Here is a 16854-nt window from a genome sequence, read left to right on the forward strand (position 1 = left end):
TTAAATAAATTATCATCCCATTCTATTAATGAGGAAATTGAGGCACAGAAGGTAAACTAAATTGCCGTTAAGTCACAGAGCAAGTAGTGGAGCCAGGTCTGAACCCAGGTAATCTGGCTTCAGAGCCTGTACTCCTAATAACTGTTACTCCCCACATGTGTATTCTTAATGTACTTGCAATATTTAAGTTATGTACTTAAATACCTTATTTATTTTAAACTTTTGCTGTGCCTCTATTGCCATATCTTCATTAAATCCTTGCATTAATTTCTCCCGGGAAAAACAGGGCAAATCTTGACAAAGCTTCACAAGTACAAAGTCTCTTAATTTCACAAAGATTTTAGATGGATCTTCCGCTAAAGAAATAAAGCAGAATAACATTTCCTTTACCCAACATAATGTCTTTATCATTTGCAATCTCAATACATTTGGTAGGCCAGAAAGGCAAATTTTCTTAAAACAATTATACCTATATGAAAGTTACAATGTGAAAAGATTATTCCTTATAAATCAAATAACAGTACTATTATCTTTGCTAAATAAAATTATAGCTGCACTCCTTTTGCAAGACATGTCATTTGTGAAATTAGAGCTACTCCTTTCAAAAGCAACCTTTTTGACTGGTGTGTTACCGTATGCATCTTAGCTTTCTTTTTTAAATTTATTGCTTTTTTAGAGAGACAGGAAGGAAGGGGAGGAGGAAGGGGAGGAGGGAGGGAAGGAGGGAGAGAGGGAGGGAGGGATATAACCATTGGCTGTTCTACTTAGTTGTGCATTCAATGGTCACTTCCCATATGTGCCCGGACTGGGGATTAAACCCGCAATATTGGTGTTTCGGGACAATGCTCCAAGCAACTGAACTAACTAGCCAAGGCCAGCTTTATTTCCAATTCAAGTAGCTGTATAAACAAGAAATTCAAATTTGGACATTCACTTCCAAACTAAGTATTTTCTGGTATCTAAGGATTCCAAAGCTCAATTTATATAACATCCTTACATTAATCCAATAACCTTTATAGCCTGCTATACTTAAAAATAGTCTTTTATAGAAGCAAATTTCTTTTAGAGAGCAAAGTAAAAATATGATTTTGATCCTTTCTCCATTTGCATTTGAATAGCATAAATCTTCCTTTATGTTTGTCCATGTTATCTATTATTAGACTAAGAAGTGGACAAGGGAAACATCAAAACATGATGGGTAGAAAGAATACTGCACAATTAGAGAACATGAATCTGAGTCCCATTTCTGTCATTCACAGATGTAGGACCTTCAGCATTCACCTCACTTCTCTAAGCCTTCATTTTCTAATCAGCAGAGGGCTTGAAATACTGTTAAAATCTGAACTAGTTCATGGATCATAAGACTTAACATTGTTACAATATCAATAATAGTCTACTAATTATTCCATGCAATCCCTGTCAAAATCCCAGCTAGCTTTTTGTTTGTTTCAGAAATTAATAAACTCATCCTAAAATTCATATGGATATGCAAGGAACCAAGAAGAGCCAATATAAACAAAAGAACAAAAGCTAGAGAACTCACATTTTTCTTTTCTTTCTTTTGAGAGAGACACACAGACACACACACAGGGAGAAAGATGAGAAGCATCAATTGGTAGTTGCATCACTTTAGTTGTTCACTGACTGCTTCTCATTCATTCATGCCTTGATGGGGGGCTGCAGCTGAGCCAATGACCCCTTGCTTAAGCCAGCGACCCCTTGCTTAAGCCAGCGACCTTGGGATCATGTCAATGATCCCGTGCTCAAGCTGGCGAGCCTGCACTCAAGCCAGCATTCCAGATTTCAAACCTGGGACTTCAGTGTCCTAGGTCGATGCTCTATTCACTGTGCCACCACCGGTCAAGCAGGACCCACATTTCTTAATTTCAAGACTTACTACAAAGCTACAGTAATCAGGATGGTGTGGTACTAGCATAAGAATCAAGAAATTGAGACTTAAAAATCAACCCGTACAGGCCCTGCCCGGTTGGCTCAGCATTAGAGCGTTGCCCTGGTGTGTGGAAGTCCCAGGTTCGATTCCCAGTCAGGGCACACAGGAGAAGCAACCATCTGCTCCACCTCACCCCCACTTTGTATCTCTCTCTCTTCCCCTCTCATAGCCATGGCGAGCCATGGCTTGAATGCTTTGAGCAATGTTGACCCCTGGCACTGAGGATGGCTCCAGAGCTTTGGGCTCAGGCACTAAGATACCTCAATTGCTAAACAACAGAGCAGCAGCCCCAGATGAGCAGAGCACTGCCTGGTGCAGGTTTGCCAGGTGGATCCCGGGCAGGGTGCATGCGTGAGTCTGTCTCTGCCTCCCCTCCTCTCACTGAATTAAAAAAAAAAAGAATCAACCAATGAATGCATACATATGTGGAACAATAAATTTGTTTCATATCCCTTCCTCTCTCTAAAATCAATAAATTAAAAGACAAGAAATGTAAAATGGTACAGCCACTTTAGAATATAGTGTAGTGTTTCCTCAAAAGATGAAACAAAATTACCACACTTTCCATAATTTCTACTTCCAGGTATATACCCAAGGGATATGAAAACATTCTATTGTAAATGCAGCTCTCTTCATAAGTCTTGAATAAACAAATTGTTGATTCTATTTATAAAGTTACACAATTGAGATATATTCAAAAGCTATATATATCTTAAGATACTGACATCCTCAAAAGGAAGACAGTACACGATATAAAGAACCGTCTTCTAATATTTTATTTTAAAATTTAAGTGCTAAAAAAAGAGAAGAAAACGAGTAGCAGTTACACCACAAACACCTGTGTGTATCCTGTAACATAGGCCATTGATGATAAGTTTTAATTATCACTATATCTAGCTCTATGTCAGATAAGGTTATCTCAATATCAAGAATATCCTGAATTGCAAAGGGAGCTCCAAAGCCTACTAAAGAACCACAAATTTAAGAAAAATATACAAAATAATGGAGAAAGAGGCAATTAAAATGACCAAAGAGTAGAAAATTCCACTTTTTATTAAGAGGACTGGATATGGAATCTAGGAGAAATATCTTGATGAGAACAGTTGATAAGGCATTTTTAGTGTTTTACAATACTGAGAAATATTAACACTGAAAATAAAGGTTGATACCCCAGTTTTCAAATTCAGAAGTCCTTTAGCATATTTAGCCTTTTCTCTTTAGAGACTTTAGTTTGCAACGAATAAAGGCGACCATTATTGATGACTCTTCACTGAGAGTTAAGAAATAAATTCTTTATCTGTTAATTGGTGCTAAGTATCAAGGACTTTATTAGTTGGAGCAGACAGAAGAAAGTAGTTAAGAGGCTTCACAGAAACAACCCTTGCTGACACATTACCCACTAGAGAACACAAAGACTACTTATGTGAATTCTAAGTCTTCAGATTAAAAAAAACCAACCAAAAACAAAAAGACTCCTTTCATGTAGGACCAAGTCCAAGCTCTATAAGTAAACAAAAGCCAAACAATTTTCAGCTGAGCTAAAAGAGAATATTGTTTATATTATACTTCTATAATTTTATAAGTCACTAAGCAGTGATGGTGTTACAAAACTTTTGATATAAACTAACTTTAGTACTGACTGCTTATCTCGCAAGCTTCCAAACCATTTCACAGGAGCAGAAAAGTCAGATGAAAATATAACTCAACTATATAAACATTTATTTCCCTCCAATTTATTAACAGGATCAATTCAAAATCTGTTTTGGGTAACTTTAATTTTATTTAGCCTGGTCAAGTAAAACCACTATATTATTGAATACATGAAAAATGAAAACACTAATAATTTGCCTGCTAGCCTAGGTATATTATTTAGTTCCACATCTAGTGTATTTTTTAATGTCTTTAAATAAACTGATAAAATTCCAAAATAAGCATTTTTAATAACTTAACAGTTTTTATGCGTTAGTTAAGTGAATTTTTTAAAAAAAGATGTATCAAACTTATAAATTTAATAACACTAATTTGGATGTCAATATCTGGTATAGTATTCTTTAGGGGGGAAGTGACTTTCAGTTTAATTGGCAACTTTATGAGTAACAATTTTCTTTTTTTTTTTCTCTTTTAGCAAGAGAGACAGACGGGAAGGGAGAGAGATGAGAAGCATCAATTTTTTGTTATCACCTTAGTTGTTCATTGATTGCTTCCTCATATGTGCCTTGACCGGGGAGCTACAGTCAAGCCAATGACCCCTTGCTCAAGCCAGTGAGTGACCTTGAGCTCAAATCAGCTACCATGGGGTCATGTCTATGATCCCATATTCAAGCCAACGACCCCATGCTCAAGCTGGTGAGCCCGCATTCAAGCCCGCGACCTTGGGGTTTCCAACCTGAGTCCTTTGTGTCCCAGTCCAACGCTCTATCCTCTGTGCCACCACCTGGTCAAGCAAGTAACAAATTTGAAAGTGTAACTCAAGAAAAAATAATGACAATATAAATGTTCCTTGGCCACTTTGGTTCTTTGGTAATTCACATATTTACATACTATCTATCATATGTAATTCCATGTAATGATTAATTCTCCTTTTAAAGAGTAGAGTCTCTTTCTTTCTTTTAAGCATCCTATTCATAATAACACTTCTATGGCTAATTCATACTAAAAGATGTTTTCAAAACAAATAGGCCTAGCCTGACCAGGCAGTGATTCAGTGGATAGAGTGTTGGCCTGGGACTATGAGGTCGCCAGCTTGAGCACAGTCTCACCAGCTTGAATGTGGGGTCGCCAGCCTGAACCCAAATGTCGCTCGCTGGCTTGAGCAAGGGATCACTGGCTCTGCTTTGGCTCCCCAGTCAAGCAATCAATGAACTACTAAAGTGCCTCAACTACAAACTGATGCTTCTCATCTCTCTCCCTTCCTGTCTCTCTCCACCTCACTAAAAAACAAACAATCAAAAAACAAATAGGCCTACATTTCACCTTGTAAACTAATGTTGTAAAGACACGCATTTTAAGAATATAAAACACACACTTTAAGAAATGTGTGTTCTATTCAGGAACCACTTACCTTGACATTTTTCCTCAGTAACGTTTAAAATATCCTGCCCCTACATGAAAATTACAACATGGTTTCTAAGCAATGCAACTGTTTGCTAAATAAAAGGAACAAATAAGTCATACCATACTTGCAATATATTCATGTCTGACCAAGATTCTCCCATAATATTCATTATCTTCGATTTGTTCAATTAATAAGCACTGCATACATTGAGATGCAATCCAATCCACAAAAGCTTATGATTTAAAATGGAACCTTATGCTATCTTTAGACAGTTGAAAAAAGACTCAAGGACAATGCTGTTTAAAATAGAATAGTTATCTCTGACCAAAAAAAAAGCAAATCAGTATACATTTTTTAGAAAGGCTCTTTCAGTACACAAATCAAATTTTACATACCTGTAATATCAAGAACAGAAGGAAATCCAATATAATATCTATGAACTGTTTCAAGAAGTTGAGCACCATGGCCTTGACCTTGAAATGGAGTTAGTATCAGCATCTGACTACAGTAAAGAAATTATTTTAAAATTAAAATATCACAACATGACTAGTTTAAAAATTGCAAATCACTGCAGTATTATAAATATTTTTAGGTCTGTGACTTTTGTTTCAATCAACTGTCAAGAAATCAAAAAATTATTAAGATACTGCAAATTGGCTTAATCTTCCTCACTGTTTCCAAGGGAACAATGAAATAAATCAGTACATAGCCAATGAATACTGGTGATTTTTTTAAAAAACAAATCAACACTAGTATAACAAGTATTGGAAACTTCAGCAGTTCCTTCTTCTGAAATAAAAGACAAGGCACGTGTTATACTGCCAATTACCTTACACGTGGCCGGGTTTTGTCTGGGTATACATAGTAATTATAGACTGTCATGTAGCCTACAGTCGCAAAGAGCGTAGCTCCATCCTTATTATACTTCTCAAATCTGCAGATAAAACAGAAAGCCAAGCAGGTCAATTACAGTCACGCTCCCATGCAGTGTCCATTTTCTTTTCCATTCTCTGACTGAATTTTCAGTGTCAGCAAGCTACTCTGTGAGGGCCCAATGGGTACACCTGCTATGTTCTGAATGTACAATTCACTTAATTGGTGTGCAGAAACTTGGATAAATCAGACCTCTTTACATCACTTCAGTGCACTTGCCTATTATAAAGATGAATAGGTGGCAAGTAAAAGAAAACACAGGCAAAGCTCATTTTACTGTTTAAGCCTACATTCACGGCCCTAACAGACAACAGCATTTAATTCTGTTCTATTCTCAAGGTCTCCCAAAGCATAATGAAAGAAAACTCAAGCCTCATAAACAATAGTTTTTCTTTCCTGGGAAAAATATCATTATACTGTCCCAATAATTGGGCCACCACAATTAAAATGCTGGCTTTGTGGAGGTAATAAGGTCTACTGTTGCTGTAGAACTGTACTTACACTAGAAAATAGTGCCATCTTTCATCATCCACGTCAATAAAGCTGGCAGTTTCAATAAACCACATCAAAAAGGTCTGAAGCCTTTCATGATATTCTCGAAAGCCTCTACATGTCATGTCAGCCTAGGGAAAAAGCCAGGAAAAGTCAGGTGAAACTCATCACAGAGGTAAGTGAAAGTGTGCAGAACACAAAACAACCCTGTGGGAAAATGTTTAGAAGTCTCGGATTGAGATGTGTACACAGACACAAATACAAAGTAGACCTTTGTTTTTAATGCGCAAAAAAAATTGTTTCCTGAAGTTAAAACAAAATCACTGAAAACAACAAAATAGCACACGGGTTTCAGGTATATGGAGTCCTTTTACCCAAGAAATATTTAGATTTATTTTTACCTTGTATATCTGAAAGGTAAAGTTTTCTCCTCCTGTTGGACTTGGAACAGAGTATGTATGGAGTAAAGTTCCAAATGGCTTAAAATCAACTTCTTTTTCCAGCAAAGAAAGAAAATCATTTGTGTTTGTGCAAAATCCAGATGGGATGATTTGTCTAATTTTGCCCTCGACATCATCTGCCTAAGGAGTGGAGGTTAAAGGACATAAAAAAATTAATATATTTGACTTTTAACTGAACATGCTTCATTTTTTTTAAAAAAAATGCACAAAACCCACAAAACTTCAGTTCATAATTAAACAAATAAACATGCAGTGACCTGGAAAGGATGAGTTTCATGTGCACAAGGATACATGCCACACAAATCTGAGATGAACATAACCATAAAAGAAATAAAGAGAAGCAGCCTAAAATCAAATGCAAGAATGAGAGCTACTAAAATTTCTAATATCATGCCAAAAATGCTACCTATATCCCTTCAGGACAATCTGAACTGGCCAAAACAAAAGGCTGCTTATTATTTAATGTGTGTCAAGGAGGCCATATTATCCAAGACATGAAAAGATCACCAGCAGTAGTGAGAGACTAGAGTCTGCCCAAAGGAACAGCAACCTCACAATGAACAAGGACACAGATCACAACTCTCACATACACAAACTCAACATTAAGATAACTTAAAATGATATACCCTCTTAGGAAATACATAAATCATATGAACAGATTATCCACTCATCCCTATAATGTGACACAATTTTTATGGACTTGGATTTGTGACAGTTAAAAGAGACAAGCATGGACAACAAAATTCAACTCAGAGATTAAAACTACCCTTCTTAAACAACCTCAATGAATGTTAAAACTATCAGCTGAGCAGACTTCATAATCCTTTTCAAAACCCCAAAAGACCACTTGATTGAATACATTTACTACTTCTCTTTAACCATGAATATTTGATGAAGTCTTACAATAAAGTATTACTGCTTCTCACCAGGCAATAAAACTTAATGAATTGGTCTCAACTTAACAAAACCTTATCCCTCAATACAGTCCCTAAAAGCCTGACATTACATTCAACAAAATGAGCTTGCATTCTATTCAAACTTTTTCCTGAACAAAGAAGCCAGGTTTTTACTTAATGGAGTTTGCCGTGAGTTCAGCTGTAATGTTTGTATTGTATCTATATCCACAAGGACCGACACAAGAACACTTTGTGTTAACTTACTAAGCAGCTCTTTCATACCGTTTACATGCATGATGGGTATTAGTTCTAAACCAAGACCCTTGCTACTTAGCATTCAAAACAGGGAAATTAAGATGCTTAGGACAAAATACACTACAAAAGGCTAATATAACATGCTACTAATTCCTTTCCTTTCAACCATCTTTTATAACTAAGTAGAAGCAATGCACCTGCAGATGAATAGCACTTTATTATCATTCAGTTACATTTTAGGATTGAGAACCAAGGATGGAGTTTATCACAAACAAGTTTTATTTTCAGTTCTTTGGCACCACCAACATTTATATATAACTTGTTTATAGCTATAAAAAAAGAAAGCTATTATTTAAAATGTAGCTCAACATTTTGCCCAACAGCTTATTTCTAATATGTACATCAGTCTTTGCAATCCATTCATACTCAAAATCAAATAAACTGCATTTGATAGGATTATTTTTATTTTAAAAGGACTATTTGATAAATACTTCTCCTTGGAACTGCTATCTAGATCATCCTCAGCATATTTTATAGAATCTGTACAATTTCAATAATTACAAGAGAAAAATGTAATAAAAAGGGGTAGTTTTAATAAATCTGTTTTATGGCAAGTAAAATCCAGAGTAGTGATGAGTAAAGTAGTGTAATTTTAGTTCATGATTGACAAATGAAATGCTATTTAAATAAACAGGTTTATAATCTACCAGTTTAAAAAAAACACTTCAAGGCATTTATAGTGTACAGAATTTTAACTTTCAAAACAACTCTCCCTGTGTCCTGTCTTCTCAACAAGGCATTGCAAAGCATGATCACATAACTTCACATATCTTGCATCAAATGTACTTCAAAGATTTCTTGGACACTCCTAAATTTCAAGGAGCAGTTCTGGTAGAAAACAAAACAGCACAAAGGTATGAAACTCAACAAAGTTGAAAGATAGTTCATGTTTAACTTTCAGCCTTCAAAGGATACCTATTTATTGTAATAAATATCAAGTAAATATTTTGCTTCGGGCAAGTTTACAGAACTTTCACAGAATAAAAGGCTAAGTTTAAAAACAAGTAATTTGTTATTTATAAGTTTTAAAAAAATGTACAGGGTAGGGCAAAAGTAGGTTTACAGTTGTTTGTATGGAAAATAATACAATTAATAATACACAACTAAACTTTTGCATGCTCACAACTGTAAACCTACTTTTGCCTCACCTTGTATTTTGGCTAAGTATGTAAAACCAAATGGCTTTTTTTTAAAGGATTTTATTTATTGATTCAAAAGAGAGAGAGAGAGAGACAGAGAGAAAGGTAGGGGAGGGATTGAGAAGCATCAACCAGTAGCAGGTGCCTCTCATATATATACCTTGACCGGGCAAGCCCAGGGTTTCGAACCAGCAACCTTAGCACTCCAGGGTGACACTCTATCCACTGTGCCACCACAGGTCAGGTATAAATAGATTTTCAAACCTAAAATTCAGAACTTTGCTTCACTAAAGGAAAAATGTTTACACTTCTTTATTAAATGGTTTCTGTTACAGGAAAAAAAGTTTATAAACACCATGTCTTTGAGATCTATACTCTTTCCAAAAGAATGAATATATTTTAGTTCAGTTAAATATTCATTTTTCATAATGTATCTGGCCAGATAATAAAATCATCACTAGAGAAAAACCCCATCTAACCATTTTTAATTGAACGTATAACTAAAGATTAACTGAAACCTTTAGTCCCAAAGATTGTAGCTAAAAGTTTAGATTACATTTCTGAAGATTACTGAAAAACTCCCTATCTTGAAGAACACTATTCTCAATTTCAATTAAAATTATGCAAAATTGTAGCTTTAGAAAGAATAAGAAATTAAGCTGAATAGATCAAGAATTCAGAATAAAACCTGATACACTTAATAAAGATACATCTTAAAATTTTTTCCTAACATTTGGTAATATTTTTTAAAAAGAAAAGTATACAGCCCAGTTGGCTCAGCAGTAGAGTGTCAGCCCGGCGTGTGGAAGTCCTGGGTTCAATTCCCTGTCAGGGCACACAGGAGAAGCGCCCATCTGCTTCTCCACCCTCCCCCTCTCCTTCCTCTCTGTCTCTCTCTTCCCCTCCTGCAGCCAAGGCTCCATTGGAGCAGAGCTGGCCCGGGCGCTGAGGATGGCTCCATGGTCTCCGCCTTAGTCGCCAGAATGGCTCCGGCCCCAAAAGAGCAATGCCCTAGAGGGACAGAGCTTCACCCCCTAGTGGGCATGCCGGGTGGATCCCGGTTGGGCACCTGCAGAGTATGTCTAACTGCCTCCCAGCTTCTAACTTTGGAAAAAATAAAAAATATAAATTTTAAAAAATTTTTAAAAAAAGAAAAAGCAAAGGATAGAAGTAATTATTCTATTTAGGTCTTTGTTAGGTGAATCATGATGAAATGTTTTAGATTATATAATCCCTCACTATGGTCATTTTATTTTGTTTGTTTTGTTTTTTGCATTTTTCCGAAGCTGGAAATGGGGAGGCAGTCAGACAGACAGACTCCCGCATGCGCCCGACTGGGATCCACCTGGCATGCCCACCAGGGGGCGTCACTCTGTTGCATCCAGAGCCATCCTAGCGCCTGAGGCAGAGGCCACAGAGCCATCCTCAGCGCCCGGGCCATCTTTGCTCCAATGAAGCCTCTGCTGCAGGAGGGGAAGAGAGAGACAGAAAGGAAGAAGAGAGGGAGGGGCAGAGAAGCAGACGGGTGCCTCTCCTGTGTGCCCTGGCCAGGAATCGAACCCAGGACTCCTGCACGCCAGGCTAACGCTCTACCACTGAGCAAACCGGCCAGGGCCACTATGGTCATTTTTAACTTGCAATTTCTATACTTTGTTACACATGAGATAATCCCATGAAGCAATTTTTACTTTTATGTATCACTGCATAAAGCACTTGTGCCTGAAAACTGGTAGTCTGCTAAAATAAAAATTGTTTAACATTTACATTTGTATTTATATACATTTGAAAACCAAATTATAGTAAGTCCTCACTTAATGTCACTGATAGGTTGTGACTTGAATTGAAACAATATATAATGAAACCAATTTTACCACAGGCTAACTGATATAAACAAGAGTTAAATTCCCACAGAATATCATCAATGTTACAATGACACAGAATGAAACGAAATTATTCAAGGACCTATACCTCTTTAGTGAGTTATTTTTGAAATACCAATTTTAAGGACATGTTAGATAGGTGGTACTTGCTGTCTTTTACATTGCTGAAGTGGCAGAGGCTTAACATTAACTTTAATTCTAAGAATACCTAAGATATGCTATAAAAGCAAGCAAAGAAAATTCCGCATCTGCTTAATTTGCTGTATTTTAAATTCTCTGACAATATTTAAATTGTACAAATTTGATTACTGTTAGAGAAATTAATAGTGTAAATTTTTTCACTACTAGAAAAACAATGGGGCCCTGGCAGGTTGGCTCAGTGGTAAAGGATCGGCCTGAAGTGTTGATGTCCTGGGTTCAATTTCCAGTCAGGGCACACAGGAGAAGTGACCATGTACTTCTCCACTCCTCCCCCTTCCCTTGTTCTCTCTCTCTCCTCCTCCTGCAGCCATGGCTCAACCGGTTTGAGCGAGCTGACCCCAGGCACTGAGGATGGCTCTGTGAAGCCTCTACCTCAGGCACTAAAATACACATAGTTCAGTGTGAGCAAGGCCCCAGATGGGCAGAGCACCAGCCCCAGAAGGGGCTTGTTGGGTGGATCCCGGTCAGGGCACATGCAGGAGTCTGTCTCTCTGTCTCCCCTCCTCTCAAAAAAAAAAAAAAAAAAAAGATTAAAGAACCCCAAAACAATGGTTGTATATGTTTGTTTTTATTGCATTAGTGTTTTCTTACGTGAACTCACTAATTCCAAAATAAAAACCTCAATATAGGGCCTGGCTGATTAGCTCAGTCGGTTAAGAGTGTCATCCAAAAACAACAAAGTTGCAGGTTCAATCCCTGGTCAGGGCACACACAGAAAGCAACCAATGAATACAAACTGAGTGGAACAACAAATGAATGTTTCTCTTCCTCCTCCCCTCTCACTTCCTTCCTCTCTCTAAAAATCAATCAATACAATCAAAAAGGAAAAAAAAAAAAAAGCCTTGGCCAGAGTTCAGTTGGTGGAGCATCATCCTGAAATGCCGAGGTTGGAGCACATACAAGAACATCTCCGTTTTCCTGTCTTTCTCTCTCTCTACCTCTCTCCCATCCAAATACTAACCAGGTCCAACCCTAGCTTCTGAGATCATATGAGATCAGGCGAGTTCAGGGTGGTATTGCTGTAGACTCCCTACCTCTCTTAACACCACACACACACACACACACACACACACACACCTCAATATATAATTTAAAAATTTTCTATATACAACCAATAAAATATAAAAAGCTTTAAATACATTGAGATTCCATAGTCCATAAAAGCATTACTCATAAAGAACAGTCACAATTATCAAAGAGTACAGTGAAATATTACTCCAACAGATTTTTTCACTTTCTCAAGATTAGATTTTGTAAGTGCATAGAATTTTTCTGTAAGAGATTCTAAAGAATCTAGAAAAAAAATTTTAATTTGCTCTTATCTAATCTCAAATTCAATCCATATAAGGGAGACAAGATTATTAAAATCAGCAGATAATACTTTATTCATGTATTTTAACCTCTTCTACCAAATCTTTCCCAGAAATGCTAGCAATTAAGCCTGAACCATCTTAGTTACACACCCTTTCATTTAAAAGCAATGAAATTACCTCAAGAGGGCAAAAGGTATTAATAAAAGCAAAGTTCAGGGACAACCACAAGATGAACAAACTGTCAGTGTCTCAATAATCTAGTTTATTTTGTTGTAAAATTCAGAATAATTATGTTGCCTTTAATTTAATTTAATTTTTTTACAGAGACAGAGAGAGAGTCAGAGAGAGGGACAAATAGGGACAGACAGGAATGAAGAGAGATGAGAAGCATCAATCATTAGTTTTTCGTTGTGACACCTTAATTATTCATTGATTGCTTTCTCATATGTGCCTTGACCGTGGGCCTTCAACAGACCGAGTAACCCCTTGCTCGAGCCAGCGACTTTGGGTCCAAGTTGGTGAGCTTTGCTCAAACCAGATGAGCCTGCACTCAAGCTGGCGACCTCGGGGTCTCAAACCTGGGTCCTCCGCATCCCAGTCCGATGCTCTATCCACTGTGCCACCGCCTGGTCAGGCTAATTATGTTGCCTTTAAAGGTGAAGGCTAGTGGAGATGTTTTACAGGCATCTTAACTCTGACTTAAAAAGTTTATGTACAATTGGAGAATTCAACTTGGAAAAGAAGAATAATAATGAAAGATTAATATAATGACAAAATTCTAATAACCAAACTTCTAAGCAGATTTGCTGTGGTTTCTGACCATCTAAAAGGGTGTATTTTTCATATGCAAAAATGCTATACAGTATATATCTGCAAAATCTCAAATATGATAGAGTATATAATAGACAAACCTAACACATCTGAAACAAAAATCTTGATCCCCCCAATCTACTTTTCTAACCTTCCCTACTTCAGTTAATAGTACCACCTTTAACTGGTATTATCCCTCATCCATCACACTGAATGCAACAGTAAATCCTACTGGCTCTCCCTCCAAAATATATCCTCAATAAAACAACTAAATGTGGAGATTCCAAGATGGCAACAAAGTAGGTAGACGTTCCAATTGCCACCTCCCAGGACCAAACTGGATTACAACTAAATTTAAGAACAACTATCTTGAAAAACCAAATATGGACTAAATGAAGAGGAGTCTATAACCAAGGATCACAGAAGAAACCTCATCGAAACTGGTAGGAAGGGCAGAGACTTGGAAAGGGCTGCCGTGCTCCCAGGAGTGAGCAGAGGAGGGTCCGGAGGGACTCGCACTGCGGGATGTTCACCCTGAGAAGGGAGGGTCCTAAGCTCAAGGCCAGGCAACCCAGCCTAGAACCCCAGAGCCTAGAAGAGACGCCAACATAGCATTTGGTGGTGAAAACAGCCAAGGTCTGTCTTTGAGAAAGAGACGGGAGCTCTCAGAGATGCAGGCTCCATCTTAAGGGCCAGCGCAGAAAATCTTGTTCAAAGCCACTTACCCGGAGCTTTGGCGGGGGATCTGAGAGGACTCGAGTTGCATGAGGAGGCTGTGAAATTGGAGGCCCATGGAAAAGCACTGTGGAGGACGGCCACCAGAACCCCTGTGCTCAGTCATTCTCCAATGCTGCAGTTGCCATCTTTTTTCGGTGGAGCAGACCCCTCCTCTGTGCAGCTACAGCCTGGGGGAAAGCAACTGCCCCATCCTCGGGAATCCCTCCTGGCCCACCCTATAGAGACTGGGCTGTTCTGAGAAATAAGCCAGGAAGCAGGGGGCACATCAGTGACTCAGTTTTCTGGCTCTGAGGCCTAAGTTTCCCCACTCTGCCCCCCGCACGGCACTTTCCCAAGACTATGGCTGGTGCTTCCACCTCATAGGAGACTCAGAAGACACTGTCTGGACTACAGACAGACCACATCTCTGGGTCTCAGAGGCCACACCCTACTGAGGTCTGTAAATAAAAATCTGGACAAACTGACACCTGGGGCAGAGAGGCCAATCCACACCCACCAATCTTCCTAACCCAGGGGTCCCCAAACTGCGGCCCCCTGAGGCCATTTATCCAGCCCCTGCCGCACTTCCAGAAGGGGCACCTCTTTCACTGGTCAGTGAGAGGAGCACACTGACCATCTCATTAGCTAAAAGCAGGTCCATAGTTCCCATTGAAATACTGGTCAGTTTGTGATTTAAATTTACTTGTTCTTTATTTTAAATATTGTATTTGTTCTCGTTTTGTTTTTGTACTTTAAAATAAGATATGTGCAGTGTGCATGGGGATTTGTTCATAGTTTTTCTTATAGTCTGGCCCTCCAACGGTCTGAGGGACAGTGAACTGGCCCCCTGTGTAAAAAGTTTGGGGACCTTGCCTGACCTGTGGTGGTGCAGTGGATAAAGTGTCGACCTGGAAATGCTGAGGTTGCCGGTTCAAAACCCTGGGCTTACCTGGTCAAGGCACATATGGGAGTTGATGCTTCCAGCTCCTCCCCCTTCTCTCTCTCTGTCTCTCCTCTCTCTCTCTCTGTCTCTCCCTCTCCTCTCTAAAATGAATAAATAAATAAAAAATAAAAAAAAAACACCTTCTCACAAGGGATAATTATTTAAAAAAAAAAAAAAAAGTTTGGGGACCCCTGTCCTAACCCCTGAATTGCCCCAGGTTATAGACTCTACCAGAGGTTTGATTTCAGTGGCCAAACCCAACAAGCAGCCAGCAGACAGAGGCTGCAGGACACGGATATCAGGGGACCCAGGCCTTTTGTGGACCTTCCCCCAGGCCCAGTGTGGATAAAAGCCAGCTTAAGTGTTCGGCTTGGTATTTCCATGTGCACCTGGGCACAACAAAGGCAGCCAGAAACTCTAGTTTGCTTATAGCTCCGAGAAGGTTGCTGAGGGCCACTCACGGGCAGTGTCCTCCACTGGTCTGTGCCAGGTTCCCTCCACGGAGGCCCAGGGCCAGCATATCCAGGGGCCAACTGTAGAGAGCATCATTCAGGACCTAATGACCCTTGCTGGTGGCATGTCCTAAGGGAGTGCTCATAGGACACTGGGCCCAGCTGAGGTGAGTTCCGCTTTCTGTGGTCAGCACCAGCACAGCAGCTTGTGCACAATGGACAAGGTGGAGCTTCACAGTGGACCGCCCTGGGTCCTAGATATACTGCCCCACTGGATTAGGTTCCACAGGGGAAGGCAGAGTCCAGTTGAGGGGCTTAGCCACTTTCTAGGTGGAGGGGCATAGTCAGCCCCAGGGGAGGACTCTTACAGTCTTCCTTCCTGACAACAGGGGCTCCCCAGCTGAAAGAAATTCTGCAGACAGGGCTATCAGCCCCACCCAATCTGAACCTGCTGCTCACTTCGCTGGGGAGAAATAGAATTGGAGAATTCAGCACAGTCTGAGGGATTAAGCTCTGGAATAGGGGCCGCTTTCCCCATACTGAACTCCTGATCAAGAGACCCCTGAAGTAGGAGGTTCCAATAATGTTGTATTCCCAACCTCAGTTGCCCTAACCCACCAAGCTAGCAACCTATAGAAGGGTTGGTGAGGTGAGGCCAGTCTGAGCTCACACTACAGTCTGTCTACAGAAGACTCTGTGGGAAGACCATGCAGCTGTAAGAGGAGGTGGAGAAGCTGAAAAGTGGAGGCAAATCTTATGGAGCTTGGGGCTTTTACAGAGCTGTTGTCATCTCTAAGCAGGAGGAAACTGGTCCTTACACACAAGTTGGCCCCTCCCACACTATTCAGGCACAGAAAACACAGACACAAATAGTGTACAGATGATCAAGGTTGACCCTTAGAGCCAGCAGCCTGAAGGGATAACCCCACCCATGGAAGGAACAACTGCATTCAATACTCACATACAACAAGAGGGTAAATATTATTCTCAAGAAGCTTTCCTAGAGCAAGGAACTCAGGTGGCTTGAAAGTCAGTACCGAGCCCATCTTCCTCAGAAAGACACCAGAAAGAACATCATAGGAGAGCTACCTAATACACGGAAAAAATGGGCAAATAAAGAAATCTGACCGAAATGAATCAACAAGAGAAATCCCCAGAGAAAGAATTAAATGAAATGGAACTAACCAAACTATCAGACGCAGTTTAAAATAACAGTTATTTAGATACTGAAGGATCTTTTTTTTTTTTACTGAAGGATCTTAAGAGCAACAATGGATGATCACAAAGAGAACTTAA

At 39.2% G+C, this 16854-nt stretch overlaps 2 protein-coding genes across 4 annotated transcripts in view; one reads left to right on the plus strand and one right to left on the minus strand.

The window, feature by feature from the left end:
• Positions 1-16854, plus strand: part of SLC25A12 (solute carrier family 25 member 12) — a 206523-nt gene that overhangs the window by 33873 nt on the left and 155796 nt on the right. The gene's annotated exons all lie outside the window — the stretch shown is intronic.
• Positions 1-16854, minus strand: part of HAT1 (histone acetyltransferase 1) — a 70049-nt gene that overhangs the window by 11330 nt on the left and 41865 nt on the right. For all 3 annotated transcript variants that reach the window (XM_066232734.1, XM_066232735.1, XM_066232736.1), the window contains exons 5-9: positions 6833-7012; positions 6441-6562; positions 5836-5940; positions 5402-5508; positions 205-356 (exon numbers count right to left, since the gene is read on the minus strand). In XM_066232734.1, the coding sequence (XP_066088831.1) occupies positions 205-356; positions 5402-5508; positions 5836-5940; positions 6441-6562; positions 6833-7012 (666 nt within the window). The remainder of the gene's footprint in view (positions 1-204; positions 357-5401; positions 5509-5835; positions 5941-6440; positions 6563-6832; positions 7013-16854) is intronic.

The sequence above is a fragment of the Saccopteryx bilineata genome, chromosome 5 (assembly GCF_036850765.1).
Source record: "Saccopteryx bilineata isolate mSacBil1 chromosome 5, mSacBil1_pri_phased_curated, whole genome shotgun sequence".
In the NCBI taxonomy this organism is placed as follows: domain Eukaryota; kingdom Metazoa; phylum Chordata; class Mammalia; order Chiroptera; family Emballonuridae; genus Saccopteryx; species Saccopteryx bilineata.